Raw genomic sequence first — 27,595 nt, forward strand, 5'->3', positions numbered from 1 at the left:
CTCCGCCCGCAGCCGGGGGCAGCGGCACCGGGGCAGCCACAACAGCCCCGCTCCGCCCGCAGCCGGGGGCAGCGGCACCGGGGCAGCCACAACAGCCCCGCTCCGCCCGCAGCCGGGGGCAGCGGCACCGGGGCAGCCACAACAGCCCCGCTCCGCCCGCAGCGCCCTGCGGTGCGAGGGGTGGTGCTGGCGCTGCGCGGCGGGGCCGGGCGGCAGCGCGAGCATCATCCGCACCCTGGAAGGCGGCTGGGGACGTGGTGAACGGGCACTGCTGCCCTGCAGACACGGCGAACAGCACGCGGGTCCGCAGGCAGGGAACGCCGTGCCCGAGCTGGCAGCGAGGAGCTGTGAAGGCAGCCTCGCCCTCTGGCGCTTTCACCTGCAAGGGATCAGAGCGAGGACACCGATGGTTGCTCGGGGCTGCAAGCGTGGGCTGGTTTTGTTTACGTGATCTCGGGTAATTTCAAACTTAGAGTAAATGAGTTCACCGGGGGTCATTAAAAATGGAAATAATAAGGTCTCGATAAAACCTTGTTTCAAATCAAAGCTCAGTCCAGGAAAACGTGTGGTTTTTCTGTTTATTTCCCGTGGGCTGGAAACAAACAAGCAAACAGTTCTGGTGAAAAGAATGAGCATATTTCTGTCAGAAGTGTCTCATCCTCCACCACAGAGAATGGTTATGATCTCTAGTCTAAACAGTCTGCTCAGATTTGGGTCTTTGCTTCCACATAGCCTATCCGTGGAAAGTAGTGTATGGGGAATTTATGGAGCAGGCAAATTTTCTTCTGATCATGCTGAAATACACCTGAGGGGATATCAATGACTCAAAAAAAAAAAAAAAAAAAAAAAAAAAAGAAGAGAAGCAGTGAAAAAAAAAAGAGAGAGAAAAACAAACCACAAACTTGTCCAATTTACAAAGACCTGGTGAATAGCCCAACCATTCAGGGTCAGAACAAACCTGCTGGTAGATTTCCTTCCACCAAAGAGGAGTCTGGGGACAGAGGCTTGTAAAATCAGCACTAGGGGCAGGAAGGGATATTCCTGGCAAGTAACAAAGCCTACAGCCTCTGGCACTTGACAAAATAGGCTTAAAATGGGCACCATAAGGCATCAGTGGGGCTCAGTCCTATGGAAGGCAACTGGGGCCAGCAGCATACATGTGCTCTGTTTAAAAGTAATTAATGGCAAGAACATGTGGTGCTGTAAGAAATAAACTACTTTTAAGCCTTACCACAAGTGATAGTAGACATTCAGAATATATATTTTCCAGGTATCAAACAACTTCAGGAGAGAAGCTGACCTACAGGGAGATTACATTCATCAGCTTGGCCCACTGGAAGGGATCTTGGAATCAACACTGAAAGAACTGGCACTGGCTTCACCGTGTGACAGCAGCCTGCCTTGGGCAGCACTGCAGCCATTCCAGCATGGCAGACCTGTGCCTTCCAGGTGGGAATGCTACAGGTCCCATCTCTTTCCTATGCCACAAGCAATGAGTCACATCTCTGGGAAGCCCAGTAGGGAAACTGGATGTACAGAGATCCTGCAATTTACAGAAGTCATCATGTTTGAGGCTAGCTTCCCATAAAACATCTCTATAAGGAGAAATATTCAGTAGCTGATTAATGAATGTGGTTTACCACAAAATGATACTACACAGGCCTACTCTTTTCAATAATAATCCCATAAATAATATTACTAAAAATCCAAGAATTATCCAAAGCACACTGAAGCTGAGTTGTGATCCCAGGGCCTTGCCTGTTGTCTTCCCCTTGGTGTTAAATCAACACAAACACAATTTTTTAAGTGAGTTACTAGGTGAAGACAGGAGTGAAGGGAAAGGGATGTGCCTGTGCTGCACGGAGCCAGGCCCGCGCTTTTAGCCTCAAAAAAACGTGCTAGTATTTCCAAAGCACTTGGATTCTTCCACTCGGGGAAATCCCCCACTGGCAGTCAGGGGCCATCCAGGGGCTGTAGGGCCCGGGTCCGCTGCAGGCCCCCGCTCCCGGCAGGGGAGAGCCAGGGGCAGGAGGGGCTGGGGGGCAGCAGGAGGGCCCCGCCTGGCAGCCCCCAGGGCTGGGCGCTACCGAGCCGGAGTGGGGCCGGGGGTGCCGGCAGCCCCCAGTTGCTGCCGGCGGCTTCAGCCCCAGGGCGAGCCCTGCCAGCATCGCAGAGAGGGGCCGGAGGTGGCAGACACCCCCCGGGGGATGAGGGAGCCGCCAGCCTCGCCCCTTGCCTGGGAACCGGCCCGGCCACATCTCCCGTCCGCTGGCAGCGAGAACTCCAAACGTGGGCAGGGGGTACCGGGGGGAGCGCGGCAGCTCCGCAGCACTGTGCCAGAGGCAGAGCTCACCTCCAGCTCCCCGCGGCCCCTGCCCGGCACGGGAGCTCCTCGGGGTTCTTTGTTCGCCGGGATCTTTCCCTCCTTCTCCGTGCTAGTACGGTAACGTTCCTTCCAAAGATTTCCTGCCAAAAGACAATCCCCCTGAGCAAAAGCAGACCGAGAAAGTAGTGACCAATCCTTTCTGGATGGCTGTCACCAGGCTCCTCCCAGCCCCCGCTCCCCCTGCTATTTGCATACAAAAAAATCCAGAAAACTCCCGTTTGCCCCAGCATCTCGTTCAGACTCTCCGTCCCCGCCTGGCAGCAGGAGCCCGGGCTGGGGGACGCTGCCTGCGGCTGAGGTAGCGTCGCGCCGCCCGCCCCGTCACCCCGGCCCCCCGAGCCTTTCGCCAGCCCCCCCCTCCACCGCGCCCCAAAATGCAGCGCCGCCTCTGCGCCCTGCTCCTGCTGGCGTCCCAGTGCATGGGCTCGGCCGCCGGGCTCTTCCCCTTCGGGGAGCCCGACTTCTCCTACAAGCGCTCCAACTGCAAGCCCATCCCCGCCCCGATGCTGCTGTGCCGGGGCATCGAGTACCAGAGCATGCGGCTGCCCAACCTGCTGGGGCATGAGACGGTGCAGGAAGTGCTGGAGCAGGCGTCCACCTGGATCCCTCTGGTGCAGAAGCAGTGCCACCCGGACACCAGGAAGTTCCTCTGCTCCCTCTTTGCCCCCGTCTGCATCGACGACCTGGACGAGATCATCCAGCCCTGCCACTCGCTCTGCGAGGAAGTGAAGGAGAGCTGCGCCCCGGTGATGTCCGCTTTCGGCTTCCCCTGGCCCGACATGCTGGACTGCAGCCGCTTCCCCAAGGACAACGACCTCTGCATCCCGCTGGCCAGCAGTGACCACATCCTCCCCGTCACCAGGGAAGGTAAGAGGGAGCGGCCGGGTCGCCCCCAGACGGGCAGCATCAGCCCCCGATGAAGCGCCCCGACAGCGGGGTCCCTCCGCGGCTTTCCACGGGGAAACGAAGGCGTCTGCCTTCGGTTACAGCACGCCCCGGTGCTCCGGGACGGGGGACCGGGGAGGTGGCCGCAGACCAGGCTCAGGGAGGCTTTTCCAAGGGGGCCGGGGAAACGGCAGCCACCGTCGAGGAGCTGTCATCGGCCTGCACCCATCTCCATCCTCAAAGAAAAGGTCTGGGATTTGGCCCTGGAGCCGCGCGGCATCCACAGGGTCGATCGTTTTGTACAAGAGTCGTCGCTGTAGCGCAGAGCTGGGGTGTTCTGTGTCGTGCTTCGACCTCCCTCCCCACTCCCCTTGTACTTTTTTACCCGCTAAAACAAAAACTTTTGGTTGAGGCGTGACCTTAAAAGTCCACCGTGACCCCTGTAGCGAGTCTGCCGCAGGATAAGGCGGGACAAAGTGCTCGGGCAGCTTCGGGGCTTGGGGGGAAGGAGCAGGCTCTGGGGTGAAGGGATGGAAAGCTGGCGTTTCCCTAAGGGTTCCCAACGCCACCTGCTGTTCCTTTCTCCCCGGGTCTGACCAGGACTGTTGCTTGCATTTCCAGCACCCAAGGTCTGTGACGCCTGCAAAAACAAAAATGAAGATGATAATGACATCGTGGAAAACCTCTGCAAAAATGACTTTGGTAAGTGGAAGCAGAGCTCCTCTCGCTTGAAACTTGAGAGTCGAGGATCAGGTACAGCTCCCAGTGGAGTCAGTAAGAGATGTGCCTGAATAAAGGCAGGGCTTTGACCATTGGGTCATGAAACACAAAATTCCACCTTGGAGTAAAAAGTAGCCCTTTTTATCACTCTTTTCTGTTTACTGTTTTGAAGTAGTGCTCTTTTATGTGGATGTTGCTGGCAAACCCAATAGAAAGTAAAATGAGAAAAAAAAAAAAAGAGAATCTTTCATGCAGACTATTGCCTGGGGAGAAGTAGAGCAAAGCTTCATTTAGATGTTTGAGACAGAGCCGCATGACCAATCTCAGTGTATCGTAAGAAAGACTCTCTCTGCAGATTAAGAATGAAGCTCTATATATCATTTGACAGAGAAGGTAATGCACAGACAATTGGGGATATAAACTTAATGGGAAGATCTGGGGTTAGAAGAGGACAAGAAAGCCCCTTCAACACAGACAACTGAAGGACACATTATCCACACATTAGCATTTCAAGAGCAAAAGGGAATAAGGAGGGGAATCCTTTTACAATAGGTCAGTGTTTAATACCTGGAAACAGATTTGTAGTATAAGTATCTACAACAATTCAAAAGTCTTTCTTTAAAATAAGAAAACAAAAACCCAACCAAAACCTGAAACTATGATTGTGGGACATAATTGCTAAAACAATCTATAGTTTTGGCCTGGCAAATTGCACTCAGATAAATCCTCCTAAAGCTAAACACACCCCACAGCTTCTTACAGAGCCCTGTAACCCCCTCCTAGTTATTTTACCAAATCGAATGCAGCTGTTGGACCAATTTGCCCTCCATGGGATCTATTCTTTCAAAAAAACAATGCATGTGAAATATCATTTCCTTACAGGTTTGCCTAAAATCCTCTCCAGCCTAATAAATTAAGTGTAGAAGTTTTGAGCTGCAGCAGAGATCAGGTTTCAGATTAGGTCTAGGTACTTGCCTCCCCACCTCCCCTTCAAATGCTACTTTCAGGAAGGCTGCCCTCTCCCAGCAAAAAAATGGTGCTCTGCTTAGTGTAGCAAAACTGCCCTCCCTCTGTTGCAAACAGGAGAAAAGCTGGAAAAAATATTAATTTAGAAAGGAAGGGAAAAGGGGGAGGGGAAAGAGGAGAAAAGAAATAAAAAAAAACCTCAACCCTAAGGTTGATTCAAACTGAAATGACTTGCATGCCCTTTGTGGCTTTAGAAATGGAGCCACCTGCTGCCTCTTCTGTCAGCCCTGACAGTTTAATTAGCAATAGAGCACCTCCCTCCCCAGGTCCTCTTTATGTGCACTAATGGGAAAAAACCTCTCAATCTCTCTCCCTCTTCCCACTTCCCCCTCCCCTCGCTCTATTAGCCTTGAAGATAAAAGTGAAGGAGATTGCCTACATCAATGGGGATACCAAGATCACCCCTGAAACAAAGAGCAAAACCATCTACAAGCTGAATGGGCTGACAGAAAGAGATCTGAGGAAGATAGTGCTCTGGCTCAAAGGTGGCCTCCAGTGTACCTGCGATGAGATGAACGACATCAACGTCCCCTACTTGGTGATGGGGCAGAAGCAAGCTGGGGAACTCGTGATCACCTCGCTGAAGCGGTGGCAGAAAGGGCAGCGGGCTTTCAAGCGGTTCTCCCGCAGCATCCGCAAACTGCAGTGTTAGTGGCTTCTGCTCTGGCTGTCCTCCAGCAGCCACCCCTGTCCCAAGCTCTCTGGGCCTCCGGCTCCTTCCTGCTTTGGCCCCTGTGAGCCTTGAGATGCCGTGGGCACGAGACACAGTGACCGCTGTCGGAGAGGGGAAGAACCCCTCCATTTTTGTACATAGGTTTAAATGTAATAAAAAAAAATGACTATTTTTGGGAAGTATTAAAGTATCTCGCTTAAAGCTTGGGGTTTTTTATGGTTGCAAACGTGACTTTGGTCTGAGGTCTTTCCCTCTTCGTTTTGGTAATGCTGGTTCATTTATATTGCTGCTTCTCTGTATGCGTGCATGTTTGTTGTGCCACAGCAGGAGACGCAGAGAAAGCCAAGCGTGCGGCTGGCCTGTCACCGCGGGCACGGCGCTTCCGCTGAGGCGACATGGCTTCCCATCGGTATTAATGCTATAAAGGTCACGTTACGACTCTTGCATGTGATACATAGGCACCAGTAAGAGTATATTAACCATTCTCACATTTTATTTTCCACAAGTCTGAGCCCTTCTCTCTCAGCAAAAAAAAATAATAAGTTTTGGAGCTGGTTGATCTGAATGCAACTTTTTTTTTTAATTATTTTGCAAATTAAACCATCTGTAGCTTAACTGTAATATACCTAGTGGTTAATCTGAAAGAGTTGTAAAATATTGCTTTAATTAACCTTGTAAATACTCCAGATAAATGTTATATTCTTGTATATAAACTTTACATCATAGTTTACTCATTGTCTCTGTCTGTATTCACTTTAATCTGTTCTGCGAGAACTGGGAGAAAGATGTCCAACTGGACTTTGTCATGGCAAAGCAGAATTTGTCATTCCACCCTAAGTGGCCAGTAGAAAAGCACAAGGAAGCCTCTAGTGCTGCAATCAGAAAATCTGTAGCGAACCTCATTTCCCCAAAGATGAGTCCACAAGACACAGGACTGAGGTTCAGTCAGCTCATTTTAATATGTGTCTGTTGAGCTCTAGGAGATGAGGCTCCTTTTCTGTGGCTCCTTTGTTCAACTGCCTGCATTTTCTCATTTTCTCAGAGGACTTTCCTGACATGGAATTGCAATGAGACCACTGTCTTAAAAATGAAATCCATCTTTCCATTTCTTTAAAAAGACATATTAAGGAGAAAAATGTCATTTGCAACTTGCAATTCAGAATAATGCTAGAGCAAGGCATTTTTTGTGTGTATGTACACTCACTATTCTTATTGAGAAAGAAAATAAAAGATACCTAATAGTATAACTAAATGAATGTTTTTCAGCATTTTTCTTACAAATGTTTTCTGATGAAGAGTATTACCTGAATTTTATTGTACTTTCCCTGAAAAACAGTCTTGCTTCCCAATGCTGTTACACATAGAAAATTCTTCTTAGCTTCACTGACAGGATGAACAGTCCCATATTCCCAAGAACAACATTTTATGTTAACTCTTTACTGACAGAATAAAAATACACCACTAGACATTTCTGTAAAGTAAAAAATCACATTGTTTTCATAAATTTAGTGTTATTTTTCATCATCAGGATCAAAAGATGAAAAGGAAAGATCCAGCAGGTACATTGTTTCAGAAAAATTAGTTATTTGCCCTCTCCCACAATCTTAATACATTCACTACACCTGGTGTAAACAGTGGTAGGATGCTAACCATGCAAGAAAAGAGCAAATCTCAAAAATGTCCTCAAAAGTACAAGATACTTTTAAAAATTTACAAATGGAAAAAAGTAACCAATCACTAAAAAAATCCCCATTTCAAACTGGCTCTTAATTATTTTGAAATGGTACCTGTATTTAAAGGCTTATACCTTGCTGAAATGTCATTAAAACCATTCTTCTGAATGAACCTAACTTACCAGGAAACAGATTTTACTCTTTTCATGCTATGGTGCAATTATTTTAACAGCAGCACTCTGTCCATCATCTTACAGAGCCATTTGCATTCAGGTGTTTTATCAGTCTGCTCAGCATATGATGTAATGCCTGTGCCTGAACAGCCTTGGGTTTAGAGGGAGCAAGCTCACAGATACAGAGGAGCTGTCTGAAGATGAGCCTGGGGAAAACAGGCATGTGAGCCCCATGGAGGAAAGCGCTTTGAAGAGGCGGCTGTTGCCATGCAGTCGCTGGGGACTGAAAATGAACAGCCAGGACTGCTGCACACAGCCTGCCTTACAGATACTAAGTTGTCCTGCAGCAGCCATAAAATTATCTTAATTGGGCTGTCCTAGAAGGCAGCAGTACTGAGGCTGATGAGAACGGGCAGGTCACAAGTTACTCACTCTGGGGTCATGTTAAGGCCAAGACCATATAACAGACTTTTGCCAAATTTCTTAAATGTATAAAGACATACCACCTATGATCAACAGTGCCCTGTCTTAAAGGAAAACATCATACCACATTCCCCTTCACAACATAAACACAGTTACACCAGCAAAATCCTGTTCATATCAGGACAAATTCAGAGGAAAAACAAACTTAACTGGCAAACATTCAATTTTGCTAGTCTGATCAGCGTCCTGGATTAAGAGCACCCTGCCATACAGATGCCCTACTGATAAAGCCTCCTGCATATGGCCCTTGGCTGAATCACTGGGACTGTCCACTCTCAAGGTGGATTGATAGGGGTAGCATTACCTTTTAGATAAAGAGGATTTAGGCAAATGTGAAAAGTAATGGGATTCACCTTTTCACAAAGTTCCATTACCTTGTTCTAACACTATTGTATTTAAAGATGGGTCATATCTGCCTCACCAAGAAGTGACAATGTTTTTTGTACAGCTTCTAGTGGTGTAAAAACCAGACATTGCAAACTACTCAAGTGAAAATTAGGATTTTAAAGTCACAGCCTGAGGAAACTTCACCTCTCAGATACTGGCAAAGAAGTAAGCACATAAATTTTTACTCTTACTTGCTCAAAAATAACTGAAAATCTTTGTGCCAGGAAAGCAATGAGCTAAACATATAACAAAAATTATCAGTGCCTGTTACTTCTCATAACTGTGTCACATATACTTCAGAGTAACTTTATTACCTGGTATGGTCCACTCCTAACAAAGGTTTTTTTGCAATTGATTAAAAAAGGCAACCCACTGCTGCATTTTTTAGACGCTTTTTGTCTTTTTCTAAATAAAACAACATTTTTATGCAGCCAATTATGTAGCTTCCATTGTATTTGCTTTCATAAAAACTGTAAAAGCAGCTGACTACAATGGATTAGTTTAAGAACAATAATAATGATGCTTGACATTTATACAGAAGTTTCCATTTAGTTTCTCAGACTGCCTTCACAAAAATAGGCGTTAATATCCTTTTGCAGATCAGGAAAATGAGGCACAGTGAAGTGAAATAACTCATTCAAAACCACCCAGCAAGTCTTTTACAGTCAAGAGAAACAGAGTAATTTTTTTCTCTAAGTTTTATGTTCTAATCGCTAGCCCACAGCAATCAGAATGATGTATAATCAAGGCAGCACTTAGATTATAATTTGAAAGCATAACAGCAACCAAGTCTCCCTCCAACTTCTTCCCATCAAGTGTGTAAAAAAAATGTCTGCCCAAATTCAAATTTAAAACCCACCAGCAATATTCCTCAGTATTTTCCTTTCTTTCTTATTGATAGTTCTCTTTATCCTTTAACTATTTCTTAATCCTTTGCTTTCTCCCTCACTTCTCATTCACTTCAGACACCCACAGAGAAGCCACCCAGCCCCTCTCTTACCGTCTCATACAGACCCTTTTGCCCTCAGAATGGTTTACTGCAGAACTTGTGCAGTATTACTACACACAAGCCACAAAAATCCTAATGACCTTATGGCTCAAAACTTAAAAAGACCCATGCAGAAAATCCAGCAAGAGACATGTAAATTTAATTAATGATTTTCTCTGAGGACAGGAGGGCAGTTAGATGCCACAAGGAGCATCACAGACACATGGTGGTCAGTCAGGCCACTAGACCTATTCTGCAGCATGAGAAAATAAAGATACTTAAGGAATATGTGAGCAAAAATGAAGAATAAACAGGTAGAACACACATTCCCTTGGTTACCAGGTCTCCTGCACATCTCCCTGTTGTTATAACCCTTTGCTCTCCAATCCTGGGCCATGAAGCACCTCTCTCAACCCTTTTTCGGATGTCTCTACCAGAGCTCTTCAGCCATCAAGGGTATAAACCAAGAGCAGAGCTACCAAGACTCAGAAAAGGACCACCACATTGTCCCCTTGGTGCCTGCTGGGACAAGAACACCCCCCACTGCAGCCAGCAGAGCAGCTTGGCTTTGGCAGCCCAGTGCTCTCCTCACCAAACCTACCATCTCTGACAGCCTTTGTGATGTAGTCACAGTTGGCAGTGCCACAGGAAGGGCGATGGATTGATTGTTACCAGAGCAGTAGGCAGCCTTCCTTAGGCTGGGCAGTCAGGCTTTTGTTACTGGAGCCAGAAGTTCTTTTTCTAGGCTTCAGAGACCTGCCTCTATGATTTATCTAGAAGTTGCTTTCTTATCAGCAGATGTAGTTTTAGCACAGCCTGACTGTCTGGTGAAACAACCACAGGAATGGATCTTGCTTGCCTCTGTACAAAGAGGAGAGTGCAAGATATTCACATCACAGGAATCCAAGACCCCAAGCTCTCTTGCAAACATAAATTAGCCCCCTCTATATCCCTTTGGGGTGAGTTTAATAGAGTAACATTTTCCAAATGCATCAACTGCTTTCAGGGTGAGCCATGGGCTCCTAAATCACCTAGATGCCTTGGAAAATATTAGCAGCTATCCCCCACTGGAGTTAAAGCCAGTTGGCCGGGGTCAGCCAGCAAGCCTGTCACCCAGCCAGAAGGAACACCTCAGCAATCAGCCAGCCAGCCCATTGCTCTCACAACTGATCAAAATAACCAACCAACACAGAAAGCTGCACTGTGGAGCAGCTGATGGAGCAAATTTCAAAACCAATCACCACACACACAGAGCAGCTGTCTGGCCAGAAGGACGAGCACAAGTCAGAGGTATGCACAGTGTCTTACAGGACAGACACAAAAAAGAACTTACATACCTTCTAAGACTCACAATAAGGCAATACTATTAATGCAGCTTTTTTAAAATCCAGATCATCCTTTTGGAGTCATTTTCAGACCACAAAATGATGCTGGAGTTGTGGAGAATTTTCTGTTTGGACAAAACGGATTGCCATTAGAGGCACGGCCAAAACTAGCAGCAACTGGCAGATTTAGGATTGATCTAAGAAGGTAGCAGAAATGCTAATTTAAGAACACTTTCAGCTTTTCAGATCTTTGTTTTCAGAGCTTAACCCTGACAGTCTTCATTAGACATAAAACCTTCCATATGGAGCTGCTATGGAAGAACAATTAAAAAGTTTTCCAGTGATACCTGTTTTTATCAGGCAAGAGATAACTAATCCTTCCCTTGCAATTTCCCTGCATTGTTAGTTAAATTCAAATCCCTAACATTGTCTAATTGCCTTTTTTGTTATGTGAATCTCCAGCCATGCACCACAGGGAACCCAGGCGTTACACACTGAGACAGGTGCTTTAGTGGCTGCAGGGCTCACATCATTAGGCACACACAGAGCTATTAATCATTTCAGTTTACTCTGAGGCACAAACCTGAATTAAGCCAGGCCACTTTCCTAAGAAAAACAATAGCTTAATTGTAACAGGTAAGGCAAAAGCATTTTAAGAGGTAGAATTTCAGGAACTAGGGCAACTCCCCCAGAAAAAGAATCAGGAAATACAAGAAAATACACTGTATTTAAGAATTAGGAAGTTTGATCATTTGTTTTCAGCAAGGGAAGAAAAATAATTTGAAGATAATCTATTTGCCTCACACAGGCTGTTACCTTCAGATGTTGAATTCCTTGATATGGGAAAAGTTGTCACATTTACATTCTGTGATCTGTAGCACTGCAATCATCCCAGTGATATGAATGGCGGGTTGTTTGGGTTTTTTTTCACACAATGGGGAGTTTTAAATAGAGATGGATTTTCAAAAGCATCTACTAAAGCACAAGTTCAAAGATTTCAAAAGTATTCTTAGGTTTTGATTTTTAAAGTAACTTACACAACAGAAGGAGAAAAAAAATAACTTTGTTGGAAACCACGTAAGAAGGCATTTAAAATCCTGTTAGATGCCTACAGATGCTTATCTGTTTTGTGAGGTACCCACATATATTTAAAAATCTGGCTGCAAGACATCCTTAGAAAGTTTAATGTAGCTGGGACACCCAGAGATTTTGGAAATGGGACCTAGACTGCTGAAAATATTAGCAAGTACTGGTATTATAATCAATCCGACACATGTGAAACGATAAATTTGTCTTTACTCTTTGGTTTCAACATTTGACTAGAATATCATACTTACTTGAAGAGCTGAAATAAGACATCTTTGCTTCCCCGCAGAAACAGACTTTGTAAATTCATTGGGTATCTCTGGAATTCTAAAGCTAGCTCTGCCTTCACAAGAAAACACTGCATGGAAATCAGTCCCTCGATTCAGAACTAAGCTTTAGAAACCTTGCTAGAAAGATTAGCATCCTTCTCAACTTTGTACTGCTACATTAAGTAGATGAACAAGAAAAGATTTGTATTAAATACTTCTGTCTACAACACAATACAGCTGAAAGCTACGTTAACTGTTAAGATTTGCCTTGAAACTGCTGCAACTCGCTAGTACATTGCAAGGAGTAGTATAAAAGTCAGAAGTATAGTTCGAGTACAGAGAATCACAGAATATTTTGAGTTGGAAGGGACCCACAAGGATCATCACCTCTGACTTTTTAGTGAATGCCTCATACAGGAATGAGACCAGTGAACTTGACATTATTAGCACCATGCTCCAACCAGCTGAGCTGATGTCAAAATGGAAGAAAGAGATGCATTTCCTCACATGTGAAACTCGAAAGGATCACCAGAGACATCTAGAATGTGGATTACAATATAGCACATCTATGCTGGTAACGTGCCACAACCTACATTACGGTGAAGTTCACCCAGCAACAATTGCACTTATTGTTTACATATTGCATCCAAATGTGATCTGCTCCATAGAGCAACCATTTTCTGCACCCCACTGCCAACTGTGTGCTCCCACCATCTTCCTGGATCACACAAGGCAGACAGTGTGTGGGCTCAGCTTTTTTACCCAGCCCCAGATGAGCCCTGAATGAAAACAGCTAGATACCATGAGTGGCTTGTGATGAGTTTGGCAGCTGAGCAGGGGACCTACCTAGTTCCATAGCTGCACCATCTCCATGTCTGCACCGGGACCAAACGATGCAGGGAGGTCACATAAAGTGCACCTCAAAAACAGGCCCTCAGCCCAGACATTTGCAAAGAAACAAGAATATTACAGCAGGCTCAATCTTGATTTGCTGCTGTGGCTTGCCCAGTACCAAGGTAAGCTGGTGAGGGCAGCTAAAGTATAATTTGCAGTATCAACTTCTTCTTGGCATGGCCTGTCTCTGGAGCACATTAAAGGGTTCCCCAAGGACCTTCCCTTCATGACAAGGAGCCAGGGCTGGAATGCTTTTCCAGCCCTTGAGCTCCCACAAGCCAGGATAGCAGCAGGCAGGAGATGCCAGTCAAATGACTATCTGCAGGGCAGGGCTCAGCACACCTGAGTCTTGGAGATGAAAAATACAGCTTTTCAGTCTTATGGTAGTCTTGATAAGGCTGAACACCTCAAGGCCCAGGCTTGCAGCATTTGCCAGCTGAACTCTCCTCCTGCTTGTCTGTCTCTCACACTCATTCTATCTTTGATCCTCTCAAGGAGAAAAAGGATCTAGAAGAATTTGTGGAAAACTTTACACACAGCAGTACTCAGAAAAGGAGATAAGAAGGAGGTGCTGGTGAATACTGTAATGGCATAATCTACTTCAGTGTGAGATTCTCGTCTGGCTGATGCATTTCATTTCTGACACACTATTGAAAGGATAGTGCAGAGACAGAGGTTAAAAAAAAAGAGGGCAAAATTTGCCAGGGAATTTGGTGCCAACACATATTCTAGGTGGACTTAATGAAGTGTGAAATGATGGCCTAGAGCTGGTCCTAGGGAAATAAGCAGTAAAATTCCATATACATTAATAGAAACAGAGGTACCAGCATTGACTATTTTGAAGTCTGATTGTTCAACAGCAAGAGAATCTATTTTCTAATTTTCATGATATGTATAAGTCAAGGACACCAAGGATTCAGAAGAGCCACTCCTGCTCAAACTCCAAGTAGAAGAGAAGCATTGTGAGTAGATTTAATGGAGCCCTACTGAAGCCACTGCTCCAATATAGCTGATAGCTAAAATGCAATAGCTCACTGGGTCTGAATGAAACATGTATTTATATACAAATGCAATAACAAAAGCTATTGGGAAGAAAAAGCATCAACCCTGATTGTCATTGTGTGGGCATATAACAATGTGGAGAAGCAACTGTGGTCAGGATAAAGTCATTTTCATAGTATAGTGTCAGGCAACTGGCTAAGTGCAAAGCTGCCCAAAGTTCAGTGAAGTCAGCCTGGTGACATGTGGAGCAGATGTTGAAAGTCTGACAGCTGGAAATGTTGGAAGCACTTGTCATCAAAAGGTGGCAGGAAGCTTATGTCAGCTGGAAGAGAGCCTGGATGCTTGTTGCTAGGGCAGCGGAGAGGGTTTTGACAGATAAAAGTGTTGGTGAGCAACGACTAGAGATAAGAGTGTAGATCCCTGGGAAGGTGGAGGAGGGCTGGTTCTTCACGTTTATCTTTAGTGATAGGGATACAAAAGGTCACTGCAAACCCCCAGTTTGGGGCAAGGCCTTGCATGGTCCTCAAGTCATCTGCCACTAGCTTAAACCTAGAAGGGAATTGTTAATGCGACATTTCATGCTCATTCTCAGTGTTGCGGTATAAATGCTACAGCTAGCAGGGAGGATGCAGATAGGAAAGAAGGCAAGGGGTGTGGGGAAGAAAATATTCATCTTTGGGAAGAGTTAGATTTATTAGACTTGACCTTGAGAACCTGAATGACAAAAGTTATGTCCGTGCCTGGCAAAGCGCCTTCTTTTTGTATTTGACTTTCCTCTAGACACATTCAGGGTAAAGCAACAAAGACATAGCAGACCTGTCCTCAAGTAAATCTTTAGTCCTGTAAAAAATAGAGGAGAAAAAAGACCTGAAAGTTTTTTATTGGGCTAGCTAAATCACAAGTATGTTAAAGAACAGGAAGAAAACCCTAGGTCTATCAAAAAATGCACAGTCTTCAGAAAGACTAAAAAATATAACCTTGTTAGTTGCTGGTTTCAGTCCAGATCCAGTAAAAAATCTAGAAAACAACAAAAAATAGAAATCCTTTTGCAAGTTTTTTTTTTTAAACAAGTTTTCCCAAATGTACAATATTACTCAGAGATTTTCCAGAGCAAAAGCCTCTTCAAAAAACATTATAAAAGTTACAGTATTGATAGCAATTTCAGATAAATGGAACACCCAAGGTCTTTGTCATTTTCACACTATGAGAAGTTTCATTAATCAAGTACAGCTGGCTGGACATTTTTTTCATTATATGGTTTACTGGTTTTGATGACTGAAATAAATTGGGGAAAATTACCTAGTGCTGTTTCCCTTTCATTTCCAAGGTTGGCAGTGGACATTTCTGAAACTATATTCCAGTTTTGATAACAGATTTGCACACTGTCATTAGCTATACTCACTCATGCACGCCCAAAGAGATAAGTGAGACAAGATGGCAAACACTTGTCCAGGCTGTGAGAGACCCTGGTTCAAATCTGTCCTCTCTGCCCCTCTGTGTTCCTTGTCTCAGTTCACACTGAGACCTTAACCAGTAACCAGAGAATTTGATAACTACTCATTCAAATGGGGAGTATACTCCAAATTATATGAAATTATAGAACAAATTGGCTGTGTTACTCACTTTGCACAGCAGTGAGAGGACATGAAGTAGAAGGGTCAGAGCTCTTCTCTGATCCTTAGTCTCTCTCTTGCCTCTGTAGATGATGTGTGCTGTGGTCCCACAACAGACTCACAGAGAAGATTCAGCACAAGAAATCTGACCCACCAATTCTGATTTACTTGCTTGATCCATTTGGATTATTTTTTTAAATCTAGATATCCTAGGAAAGAAACAGAGCTCCACTTCGGAATACTTTATTTCCAGCATTAAGACTTTCATCCAAGTGTTAGGCAAACACTTTAGTAAAAAGTTTGAAGTGTTTTGGAGTCTTGAATTTAAGTTGTTAACATCCCAGGTAAATTGCCCTACTCGCTCAAACAGCAGATAAAATGGGAGAGCTGGGACTACTTCCCTCTCATGTTTATGATCCAATCCTTTTCTTTTATTAAATTTACATGAAAACCAAATGAAACAGTTTGCCAGGTGTTAAAAAATGTTTCTATAACCTCAAATCAATCTTTGTGCTGTGCTAACAATTCTAAAGAAATTAAGTTTCCATTCAGTTCATAACATTTTCTTTGCAGCTCAGCTGCCAAAATACTTTAAATCCAGTAACTATTTGCACAGCCCTATAAATTATGTTTACTAAAGGAAACAATTAGCAAGCCCGTAGCTTACAGGAATTTCAATTGGTAGTGCTACAGTGCATTGTTTAAGAATTAGAAAATTATTCCAACTATTGTAAGTATTTGCAACACAAATCTGGTGTGCATAGTTGCTGTCCTATTAATAATGGAAGCTATAAAAAGCTTGAAAAGCTAGTCTGCAGAGCAGGTCACATGCTTATTATTAGTCTAACCAGTGTATGCTTCTCATTGTTACTGAATACCAATATTAAAATAAAATAGGAGCATACAGGGAAATGCTGCTAAATTTAAGAGAAATCTAAAGATATAGATGTGTCGCTTATGCTATTCAAGTTTAAACAGACGAGGATCTGGATAAAGATATGAACATAATAATTACTAAAATTAAGGTGCACCACTGAACTAGAGTTCTGTACTAAATACTTAGCAGAGCTATAAAATCGGTAGCAAGATATCATGAAACCAAAATGAGTTTCCAAGTAAATGCCTATTTCCAAATGGAAATAGCATCAATCACAATTGAGATGCTTTAACCACAATTTAAAACTCTCTACTATCTTGAAATGCAATTAATCTGCTAAAAGACAGTAATACTTCCAATAACAATTAGCAGCCTTAAAAAATCCCACACCTCCGATTTAGCTATGAAGCTTTAGAGATGGGCTAGCAGCCAGATGTTTATAAACTCTTTTCAGGTTACAATTTAGTTACGGTTACAGGGTTAGACAATATACTCTCATTTAGCCCTCCAACTGACTAGCTTAACCATTATCTGTCACTACACTGGGCATATGCACCCTGCTGGCTGCCACTGTGCAATGCCAAGTCATCTATTTCCCCGCTACTGCTCGGCTGAGGCTGCTCCATTCATCCCCTAGACAGCCTCCTTTCAGGGGAGCATTACAGGCTCAACAGATCTCTTTGTTGGAGTTCTATTTACACCACCATTTTTTGTTACTCGGATTGTGAAAGGAAACAACAGGAGATGGAGAGGAGACGGACTGCTAACACAGTGGACCAGAAGTCATCAACCTCAGCTCTTTGAAGTGATGTGCACAGTAAATACGGAAACTATACCAATATGTGAAATAACCTGGTGGTCTAAGTGCAGTTCCCAATAGACACGCGGATCTATATCTACAAGAAGTCAGCATCATAATCAGCAATAACTGGCAACCTTCCCCACTATTTATAAAGAGCTGCAGTGTAATTATTCACCCAGGTCCCATTGATTATAATGGGATTTGGCTGGCTAAATCCCCATGTAGCTCTTTGAAAATTTGGGAGCTTTAGGGCAGTTGCTGCTCCGAGGTGTAAAACCTTACACACATTCAGATGGAATGCGCTGCCTTCTGAGCACAGCTAAAACGCAGCAGTAAGCACCATGAGCCCTTGACTTGATTACTGCTGTCTGCAAGCTGTTGTGAGATAGAAATGCACCTCCCTGCAGCAGGACAGGACAATGACCGTGTGTCTCTGGGGCAAAGGAGTGCTGGAGCACATGCCAAACTTTGAAGATGTGTTTAATTCCCTTTGACTTCCACACGACTAAAGCACACACATGCCACTTGCTTCATGGCATGGATTTCAGCAAGTGGCCCAGGACGTAAGGCATACAGCGGTGCTCCAGAGACCTCGCAGCAGCTTCAATTGTCAGGTTTTATTTGGGGAAGCTGTTCTGCACACACACCAGGCTGCTCAGCAGCTGCCTCCCTGGTGAGCCATGGGTTGGCTGCTCCTTGCCTGCACCACAAAGGCTTTTGCAGCCGCATTGCTCCACTCTGTTGACTTCAGCAGGAGCCACACTGCATTTCAGTGAGTGCTGGCAGCACCAGGGCTTTATGTACTGAGGTGGCAGACATTGTGTGTTGAGCCACCAGCTGAGCAGGCATAAAGGGCTTAGGGAACTAACTCTGTGCCTTTCAGGGAGATCCTCCTACACCAGATAGCAGGTCCATTAAGGGTACATGTGTATCTCTCACTTCTTTGCCAAACTCTGACTTAAATACACCTGTTATTCCCCAGCCCTGTTATCTTCATTATTTAGTGCAGCACCTTATCATCCAGCTTCAGCTTTCTCCCTCCTACTCCTTCCTGAGCTTCCCTGAATGGCAGCTCTGTGTCTCTTTGGTTACCAGATTTTAAGCTTGCAAGGCCATGGCACCCTGGTCCCACTGGCCATGATGTCCATTGGCCCTTCCATCACTCTCCACTACCATCTTCCAATCCGGTGCTGTCTTAGACAAAATAAACACCACCAGAGGCAAAGTTAATGTTACTTCTCTGTGACAACCATCTCCTATTTCTATAGTGGGAGAGATGCCAAACAGTGGTGGTGTGGAAGATAAGTCTGCTGCATTTACCATGGCCTACAACCAGTCTTCCAGAACATTTTACCAGTGCACACCTCCTGGGGTACTGAGATGATGAATATCTCACCTGCTTTCACTTTATAAAATGCACATTTTTTGATTTCCTTTTTCAAACAACAGGGAAAAAAAAGAGAGAAGCATGTAAAAACTTTAAAATTACTAAGAGAAAGTATGTTGTTTTACAGAAAATTTTCTCTTCCTAAACCAGTGACATCACTGGGGAGACAAGGGACTGGTCCCAGAATTTTCATTATTTGAAGTAAAGTCTTGCTTCACTGACTTTTGCAGATTTGAGGAGAAAACACATTTTAATGTCCCGTTTTTTGGCAGATTAATTTACTATTTCTTGTCTGGTGTGTTTTGCTGCTTTTTAAGAGCACCTTCACAAGCTAGAATTGTTCTTCTTTTATCTGTCACTATCCAGGAATTGGACATAAAATAGACAATGTACAGACCAGTGTGTTTGTGTGCATGTTTCATGCATGGAAATTTGCACTTTTAATTTTAACCAGTGCAAATGACAACTAAAAGCAAAAGCCTTTCAACTTTTGCAAAAAGAGGTCCCATTTTTGCATTTTATGGGGTAGTTAGAAAAACAAAATTTTATTGCCTGTAGAGGGGAACAATTTTCAGTAATTTGAGCTTATAGTGAAACCAGCTGATCTCCATCTTCCTTTATCTGTATTGCTTTATTCTTTGATCATAAATGTATCCAATGAATATTTTTATGCTATTTTATTTTTGTGGTAAATTGTATGCATCATGAGATAAAAAATATACTAGTTACTATTATTTTCCCAATGGGTTTTCCTTTCCAGTACAGTATTGTTTTGTAGGAATCACACTGAGAATTTGCCAAAATTAGCTGACAGACCCAGCCTAGAGCTTCAGCAATTCTGACATTCCTGCAAAAGTTCCAAGAACAAAAGCAATCCATTTTTTTTACTTCCTAGGAGCCCCAGAATCCAGCTTAGTCAGTCAGAAAAAAATGTTGTCTTGTAAGACTAGAGCAAGTCTCTGAAGCATATCAAGTTTATGAGAACACAGACAAATCCAGAAAAGCATTTTTTTAGGGAAAAGCTCAAAGAATAAAATTTAAAGTGTTTTTTGGTTCTGTTGATTGATGGGTTAAAGATAACAACTTACAGAGCTGCCTGGTCATGAAGAGGTTGGGATAGAAAAACAGAGCCCATGATGTTAATTGCACACAATTTAAATTTGGCTTAGACTATCTTACTCAGCTCCTTGGTTTTGATTAGATTTCTGCCAAGTGTTCAAACTCTTTTGTTTGGTAAGTGCTGCAAAGGTATGGCCTGCACAGACTGAGCTTGGATGCTGTTGGTTTATGCAGAAACATTCCTCTATCACCCAGTCCCATTTTGGCTGCCTACTCCTCTTTCTTAAAACACTGTAGAAAGTAAGGGAAAAAGTAGGATAACAACATATAACTTTTCCCTTGAACATTTCTGTTTTGTCAGAGGTAAATTCTCTTTAGACCTTTATTTTTTTTAAAGAGATTCTGCTGATTCTTCTGATTCTGGCTCCAAAGAGCACTTAGAAATATAAACCAACTACTATTATAACAGAAAAACATCTAATGATTTAAGAGTATTGCAAAGATTTTGATTCATATTTTGGGTTAAATGCCCAGTATGGAAGCCATACACTGAAACTGCATTACGTTATGACATGCAACCTACTGTATTGAAATATATACCTATTTTAAAAATATGTACTTCTAGGGACATATCTAGGAAAAGTTCACCACACCACAGTGAACAGGGACTTGTAAAGGGTGGCCATCTCTTCAAGATCCTCAATAACAGACTCAGAAGTGGTCAGAAGACCACAGGCCACCACTATTTTGGTGTTTTATGCATCAGATTAAAAAAAAAATTAAGTCATTACATGGCAACAGCAAACAACAATAAAGTTCAATTTGCTGCTGCCTTGGAAGGCTTTGAGGAGGCTGCCCAAGAATTCTCTCAGGCAGCTTCCCCGCAGCTGCTCATCAGGCACATGAAGCAGACCCAGCAGGGAGAGTGATAAAGACACATGTCCTCCCTCATGTTTAGAACAGAGAGTGGAAAGGCAAACAGAGATGGTCTGGGCTGCACTGGGTCAGATGGAACAGGAGCAGCCTTTTTCCTGGCTCTTGATGCCAGGCTGCCAGCACTGCCACCGAGACACTGCAGGCTTGGGTGGACACTGGCAGTGGCACCTTCCTTCCTACCTGCTGCAGGGGTGTGGCTGCCCCCATGGCTGTGGCATGGTCATGGAGGGAAGAGGAGAGCAGAGGGTGGCTGGAGAGAGGCTGGCAGTGCCAGGAGGTGTGGGGCAGCTGTGGTGGAGTGTCTGGCTGCAGCCAAGTGCGTGCAGGCTCATGGCTTAGAAGTGGTGTTGGCTGTGTGATGAGAAGCCACGTTTTCAGCTCTAGTGTCCCACAGGCTGGGAGGGAGCACAGGTCTTGGGGGAGGCCAGATGCACCCCAGGCATCTGCAAGAAGAGGCAGAGACAAGCCTACACCTCTAAAGGAAAACCCAGTGCTCCTGCTCATGGTGCTCACTCATGCTTCTCAGTCCATTGGCTTGCCATCACCCATCCTTTCCAGCCCAGCAGGACTGGCCACTCTTATCAGCTCACTCCTGGGAACCAAGCCTGTCAGGCCTTCCTTGGCCTCTGTGCATTTTTCCTTTGCTCTTGAAGAATTGAGCCATCAAGAGATTTTCAACTATTTCCTGACCTAATACAGCTTTCACAAGATTTTACAGCAGGATGATGACAAGGATGAGATGGCAGCTCTCTGTGCAACTCTATGCATTAATCATTATAATTTGTCATTACAACTGTAGCAGTATCAAAAAGCCCAGGCACAATTTTTGGGTAACATTAATTCACACCTCATTAGCAAGTACTTTTTACCCAGCCACCAGAAGAGAGGCCCTGACTGCATAAACGGTATCTAGTCTTTATCTGAGTCTGCTGCAGACAGACACTGTGTTTACAGGAGGGTTTAGCATTTACAGCAAATACTTTTTTGCTAGGTCAGTTTGCCACTACTGAGTGGACACTGTTGAGGGCAAGTCATGCACTTGGCCGGCCATACATTCACTGATCATCCATTGCACAATGATGTTAGAGATCCCTGCTGCATCCAGGGATCCATTCTTTTCCTGGAGGTCTAATAAAATTTTCACTGTCACATCTAAATTCTAGCACAGATAGAAGAAAAGATGTCATCATCAGAATGTGTAGGGTTAAAAAAAAATCCCAACAAAACAACAAACTAAATAAACAACAAAAAAGTCAGTATTCTCTATAACTTCCTCACTTTAATAAGCTGGAAAGGAGTATACAATGCCATGAAATACTAGTAAATGGTCTGCTGTCTTTGACATACAACTAATTTTATTAAAACCCAGTTAACTGGGTTAACTCTCTACTGCATTAACTCCTAGCTTGCTACAGAGTCAAATTATGGTGTGCAATGTTGAGTAAAGTGGGATCTAAACTATCCCAGGCAATTTCCAGTTTTATTGCAGAGTGACAACAGACATCAGATTCAATTAGCAAGACATGAATGCATTTTCAGAATCTGCAAGTTTTTTATCACTTGCTAGCTGGTAAACAAATAAATTATGCAGTGTGAATTGAAACACATCTCTACTTGGAGCTCTATAATGTAATTGTTGTAATTTAATTCAGCTCTAATGAGATTAGAGTTTGCGGATGTGTAATCCAGTATTTTTGTAAAGATACATTACCATACATTTGAACTTCAAAAGCAAGTCTGCTTTATCATATTTGCTGACTTGTCAACACCTTTACTTGACTCCACAAAAGTTTAGTGAGTGTTTCCTTTACCCTTGTTCCCTCCATTTGATCCTCATGACCTTCAAAAGACATGAGATCAGGAGCTTCTTGCCTTACTGTTTTTCTGACAGAATCAGGAAAAAGAGCTGAGAAAGCAGAATGGCAGTTGGACACCTGCATGGCCTTGAAGTTCCTGCTAGGTGAAGTTGTATCTTTTGATACTTAAATCCATCTAAGAGTGTATATCTCTCCCCAAGTGAGTGGTGACTTGGATTCTCTGTTTCTCCCTTAGATGAGTAGAAAGTGCCATGCAGTCCTTTAAGGCAGATGGTAAAGGTGCAGCATATTCCTCAGTACTCTGAACAAAACTCAAGGGCACATCACCCAGAGAGCTAAGGTGTATATGGCAAAAAACAACAGAAAGAGGCACACTTCAATTCCTATTAACCATAACAGCCACCACCACATACAGACATTTCAACTGAAAAAACAAAACAAACCAAAAACCAATAAATATTTGTAAAAAATAAGAAAAATTTATCCCCTTCAGTTTTATAATTTCTATAGAAAATTTAAAGACATTTACAGAATTGAAAGATTTGGGAGGAAAAACAAGAACCAAACACCATCTTTGATAATTACCTTCTCTAAGAGAACTCAGTTTGCAACCAGAAGTACTACCTTTAGACTTGATTGAGTACTCAAACTCAACTTTTCAGCCTCTTTCTGTGTGAGCTATACCACGGGCTTTATAGTGTACCTGTACAGTTGCTGGATTAAAGCATCTGAAAGATCAGACCCAGACCTTTTTGATTAAGCCCAGTAGACACTTTGTTTAAACCTCAGCTTGCTAATTTTATTGCAAGTGATTTTGCCCCCATGTATTGAAGAAGTAAAAGAGAATTTGCTGCCACAGGAGGCCTGGAGAGGCAGTGAAATACCCATCCACAAAGATTTTAATAATTCAGCTGGACTCAGCCCTGATGTCCTTACTCTGTTTTGTGCTGGTCCAGATAACTGCCAAGGTCCCTTTTGGTGGAAACAGCTAGACTTTTGGTGTCGGTCTCTAAAATACCCCATCATCCCAGTTGGTCAGTCATTCTGAAGGAATTGCATGACCACTATTCCTGATGTACTCCAAGTTCCTAAGCACTTTCCATGAAAGAGTGGCAGAGGGAACTTAGCAACATATCCAGCAACTCATGGGACAAAGGGGTTGGTGAGGGTGAAGGGAAGAAAACGCTCATCTGGCTGTAGTTCAACATGAAGTTATTGTATTTGTTTCGAGTGCATTTCAGGAAAGTGATTTATTATCAGCAGAGGAACAGTGGAAGTAAGGTAATTTACATATTGCTTGCAAATATTTTGATAATCAAATTATATGTTTATGGCAATACCAGAAACATTTAACTTTTTTTTTTTTTTCACAGAAGTATGTTTAATAAGGAATTTTCTTTTCTCAAAAAACTGTACTGGAATTTCTATTATGTCAGTTTAATCAGTTCCTCAGAAAAACAAAATAGGAGTGGCTTTACTGTGATCATTCTGGAGATTGCTGCTGTAGTACAATGTTTTCCTTAAGGTGCAATGAATGTAATGCTTCCTGTCCTTGCAAGTGTAACATAAAGAAATTATGCTTTAGCCATCATCTTAAGACCTGCTTCTCCGGTGGAGAGGAAAGCTTGTTACCTCCCTGTTTCCGCCTGACCTTCTCCTAGTTCCTTAATTACTTATGACCTTAATCGAGCCATCTCCGGCGCTGGGCTTGCCGGTGCGCTCCCCATAAGGGGGCACCCTTGGCTGCATCCTGAGGGACCGCCAGGGGCTGCTCCGAGATGCTGCTGAGCAGCAGCGCGCTGCCGGCAGGGCAGGGCAGGGCAGGGCAGGGCAGGGCGATGTGGTGTCCCGCCGTACACGCATGAAGCTGGGAGAGGACACGCTCAGCACTGGTGCCGGTACCCACTGCAGCGCTGCAACATCTAAGCTCAGCACCCACCATCTAACCACTTCCTTCCAAATGGAGCAAAGTGTGGCTACCATTGCACTTCTTCTGAAGAAGAAGAAGGAATGGGAAAGAGCCACATGCTTAAAAGCCACATCCAGATTTCTGCAAAGTCAAAAGTTTTAATAGGATGCAAACTTTGGCTAACATGAGATAATAACTAATAGCAACAAAGAACAGTTTCTGGCTTTTGCCTGGTTGCTTCCTCAAGTCTGGATCTCAACTGGTTTAACACTGGCTGTGTGTGAACAAAGAAGCTGCTGCCCATGACGCAAGGTCTGGATCCGCAACTCATCCAAGGCAGGTATCGCACAAAATGTTGCAGCTCCCTTCCAGGAATGAAGATCATGCATGTCAGTCTCTTTAGCTTGATTTCAGGTTGCAGTTGAGGTGCAGTCAATGCACACACAGATCTGTAAGCCAGGAGGTGCTGCTGACTCCTGAAGTGTAGGCCCAGAAGACACCAGGTCAGAGGGAAATTAACATCCAGGTGAATTTCAGTCTAGCTCAGATGAAGAACAAAATTCTTAACTGCAAGAACATGAAACTCTGATCTAACACAGAAGCTAAGTGAGACTTAAATATGAGAAGAGATGGATTTATAGCTCTAAGGCAATCCCCTCCTTCTTTAGGGACTGAAGGAAACTTTCATTAACTCTAGAAGGAAGTGAAATACCCCTTACACTTCTCACTTTATATAGAAGGAAGCAGAAACAGGGCTTTAAGCCCTCTTCTGAGTTTCCATTTACTACGGATATTGCAGCCTTGCCTATTGCCCAGACTGTGCTTGTTCTGTGGAAACAAAGCCACTGTTGGTCCTACTATTTGAATGGCTTGTCAGGAAGAGCCATTTTGGAACAGTCTTTCTTAAAACAACATCCTTCTCAAGTTACAGGTGGCAGTCACAACGCAGTCTAGCAAGACAACCAAGCCTCTGTGGAAAGCAGTAAGCCATGGCTTTTAGTCAGGTGGAGAATAGCTTTTATATAGGAAGAAGAAAATTAATTGCCTAGGGAAGCCTGTGGTGTTCTAAAAAGCATGCACTTGGTTGTTGCCTTGGCATTATCCTCCTCAGCAGTATTTAAAGTTAAGTAAAGTATGTGTACTACAGAGAATCAACCACTGTTTAAAAAAAATGCCTATAGCCTACAATTCTTACAGTTCTATTGCTTGTGTAACTCAGTCTTCAGCCAATGAAGCTTCATTCCCAGCCATTAGTTTACAGGAGCGAGTCCCACCATCAAGGTGACATAAGCAATACAGGAAAAATACATTTTTAAATAAGTTTAATCTAATTTAGGGAGGATCCCATATGACTATAACCATACAACACTAATAAGATTTTGTGATGGTTTTCATATTGTATTTAAAAATAAACAAAATATCTGCACCAGAAACATCTTGGGGCCTCAATTTCCAGTGTGTAGCTGCATGACAGCATCAAAGGCTCCACCTCCAGTAAAAGAGGAACTGAAGCAGAGCCTCTTTCAGTAAAAATAGCATCACCAGAAACTGAAGTTCACATTACAGAGTTTTCACAGTTCTGCTTCATGGTCTGTTTAGCTGGGAGAGTCATGTCTTCTCACACCTACCATCTATCTGTGAATGAAGTTACTTTACAATAGTGACCACTGGTCACCGTGGGTCTCTGCCAGTAGAGGGTTGATTGCATTTATTCCATGTTAGACAATTCAAGAGTCACCAAAACAGCTTCTAAGTTTGTGTGTTAAGTAGTAATTGCCCTAATGTTTCATATCCAGATACTTTTGTATAGTTTTCTAACACACTGTTGATCTCCTTGCATGAGCTTACTTTTTTTAAAAGCATGTCATAAAGCAATGCCAAAGTTAAAAATTTCTACCTGTAAAGTAACTGCCAAAATCTGATCCCTATATTTCAAAGGCTAGCAAACAGGACAACAGTAAGAAACAAAGTTGGATGATTAATGAGATAAATGAAAAATAACTAGCATACATTTTTGTATCAGATAAGAAAGCCTTCTGATTCAGGAGCAGAAAATGTAATGATGGTCGTATTTAGAATTTAAACAGCTTGGTTAATGCATACAGGAAATTGTCCATTTGAGATGAAAACAAACAGAAAAAAAATATCCACTGCTCCCCTAAGTATAGACAGGTCTAGACTTCTGCATTGCTGTTCTTGCAGGTGGCCATTATTATTCTTGCATTCATGTACATATAGTTTTAGTTTGATTTGGTGAGAAACATTGAAATAAGTTGAAATTTGAAAAACAACCATATACTCATTAGAAACAGCCCTCTGCTTCTGCTTGCTTACAGATTGTTTTACTTGCCACCCAGCCTGTGCCTACTTGGTTAATGCCTGTATGGTTCACATACAGATTACACAGCGGAGTGTCTAATGCTGGAAGAGAAGACACCAAACACCTTCCTCTGCCCATAGCAACATTTGCATCTTTAGGAGCAAAACAAAAGGCAAATCAGATGAAGGGGTAGAAGATGCTATTTTCAGTGGGAGGGGTAAACTTAGGCCTCCCTTTATCTGATCAAAAACTGCTTTCTTTTCCATTTTCTGTTCCAAGAGCCCAAACAAAGCAAGTAGCCAGCCCTCCATTGCATATCATGGTAGACAGCATCAGCTGGCAAAACTTTCTGTCTGAGTCTGAGGTCATGGTGGGTCTTTGCACATATACACATCCCTACTCTGGACAGTCATGCTATTCTCAGACATAGTAGGAGCCCAGAAAGAATTGCACAGAAATAAAGCAAAGGATTGCAATGATTGACTCCCACCCTTCCCTTCAAAGTGCTTTGCAAACATGTGAAAAAAGAAAAGCTTGATTTCTTTTTGAAAGAAAAAGGAAATGAAGGTCAAAGGGAGCATAAAATCAGCCCTAAATGGAAAGGGCATTCATTAGCTTTCTCAAAAAGGACAAAAAATAAAAAGCAGCAACTACTTACTAGATGCAAGAGAAACAGCACCAGCCTGCACCTTCCAAAAGAGCCTTATCCAGGCTTATCGAGAATGTAAAACGTCTCCTGAAAAAAAAAGGCATGCTGGGGAAGGCTCCTATTTCAAAGAGGCCAAAGCAAAAAAAGTTGCAGCAAAGCAACCAAGGTTCAGCTGTAGATAATTTTGGGCAAGAGGAAAGAGATTGCCCTTCACCAGATGGCCACATATAAAGTAGTACAAAGGAAAGGGGTAGGA

At 43.4% G+C, this 27,595-nt stretch overlaps 1 protein-coding gene and 1 long non-coding RNA gene across 2 annotated transcripts; one reads left to right on the forward strand and one right to left on the reverse strand.

Moving 5' to 3' along the window:
• Positions 1 to 2,587: 2,587 nt before the first annotated feature.
• SFRP2 (secreted frizzled related protein 2) lies at positions 2,588 to 6,232 on the forward strand. The gene is made up of 3 exons (XM_068187227.1): positions 2,588 to 3,253; positions 3,893 to 3,973; positions 5,365 to 6,232. The coding sequence occupies exons 1-3, from the start codon at positions 2,761 to 2,763 to the stop codon at positions 5,667 to 5,669; spliced, it is 879 nt and encodes a 292-aa protein (XP_068043328.1). The 5' UTR covers positions 2,588 to 2,760; the 3' UTR covers positions 5,670 to 6,232.
• Positions 5,983 to 27,595, reverse strand: LOC137472277 (uncharacterized). The gene is made up of 2 exons (XR_010998096.1): positions 27,349 to 27,595; positions 5,983 to 7,161 (listed from the first exon to the last, which is right to left on the reverse strand). It is a non-coding gene; the product is annotated as an uncharacterized lncRNA (long non-coding RNA).

This window comes from Anomalospiza imberbis, chromosome 4 (genome assembly GCF_031753505.1).
Source record: "Anomalospiza imberbis isolate Cuckoo-Finch-1a 21T00152 chromosome 4, ASM3175350v1, whole genome shotgun sequence".
In the NCBI taxonomy this organism is placed as follows: domain Eukaryota; kingdom Metazoa; phylum Chordata; class Aves; order Passeriformes; family Viduidae; genus Anomalospiza; species Anomalospiza imberbis.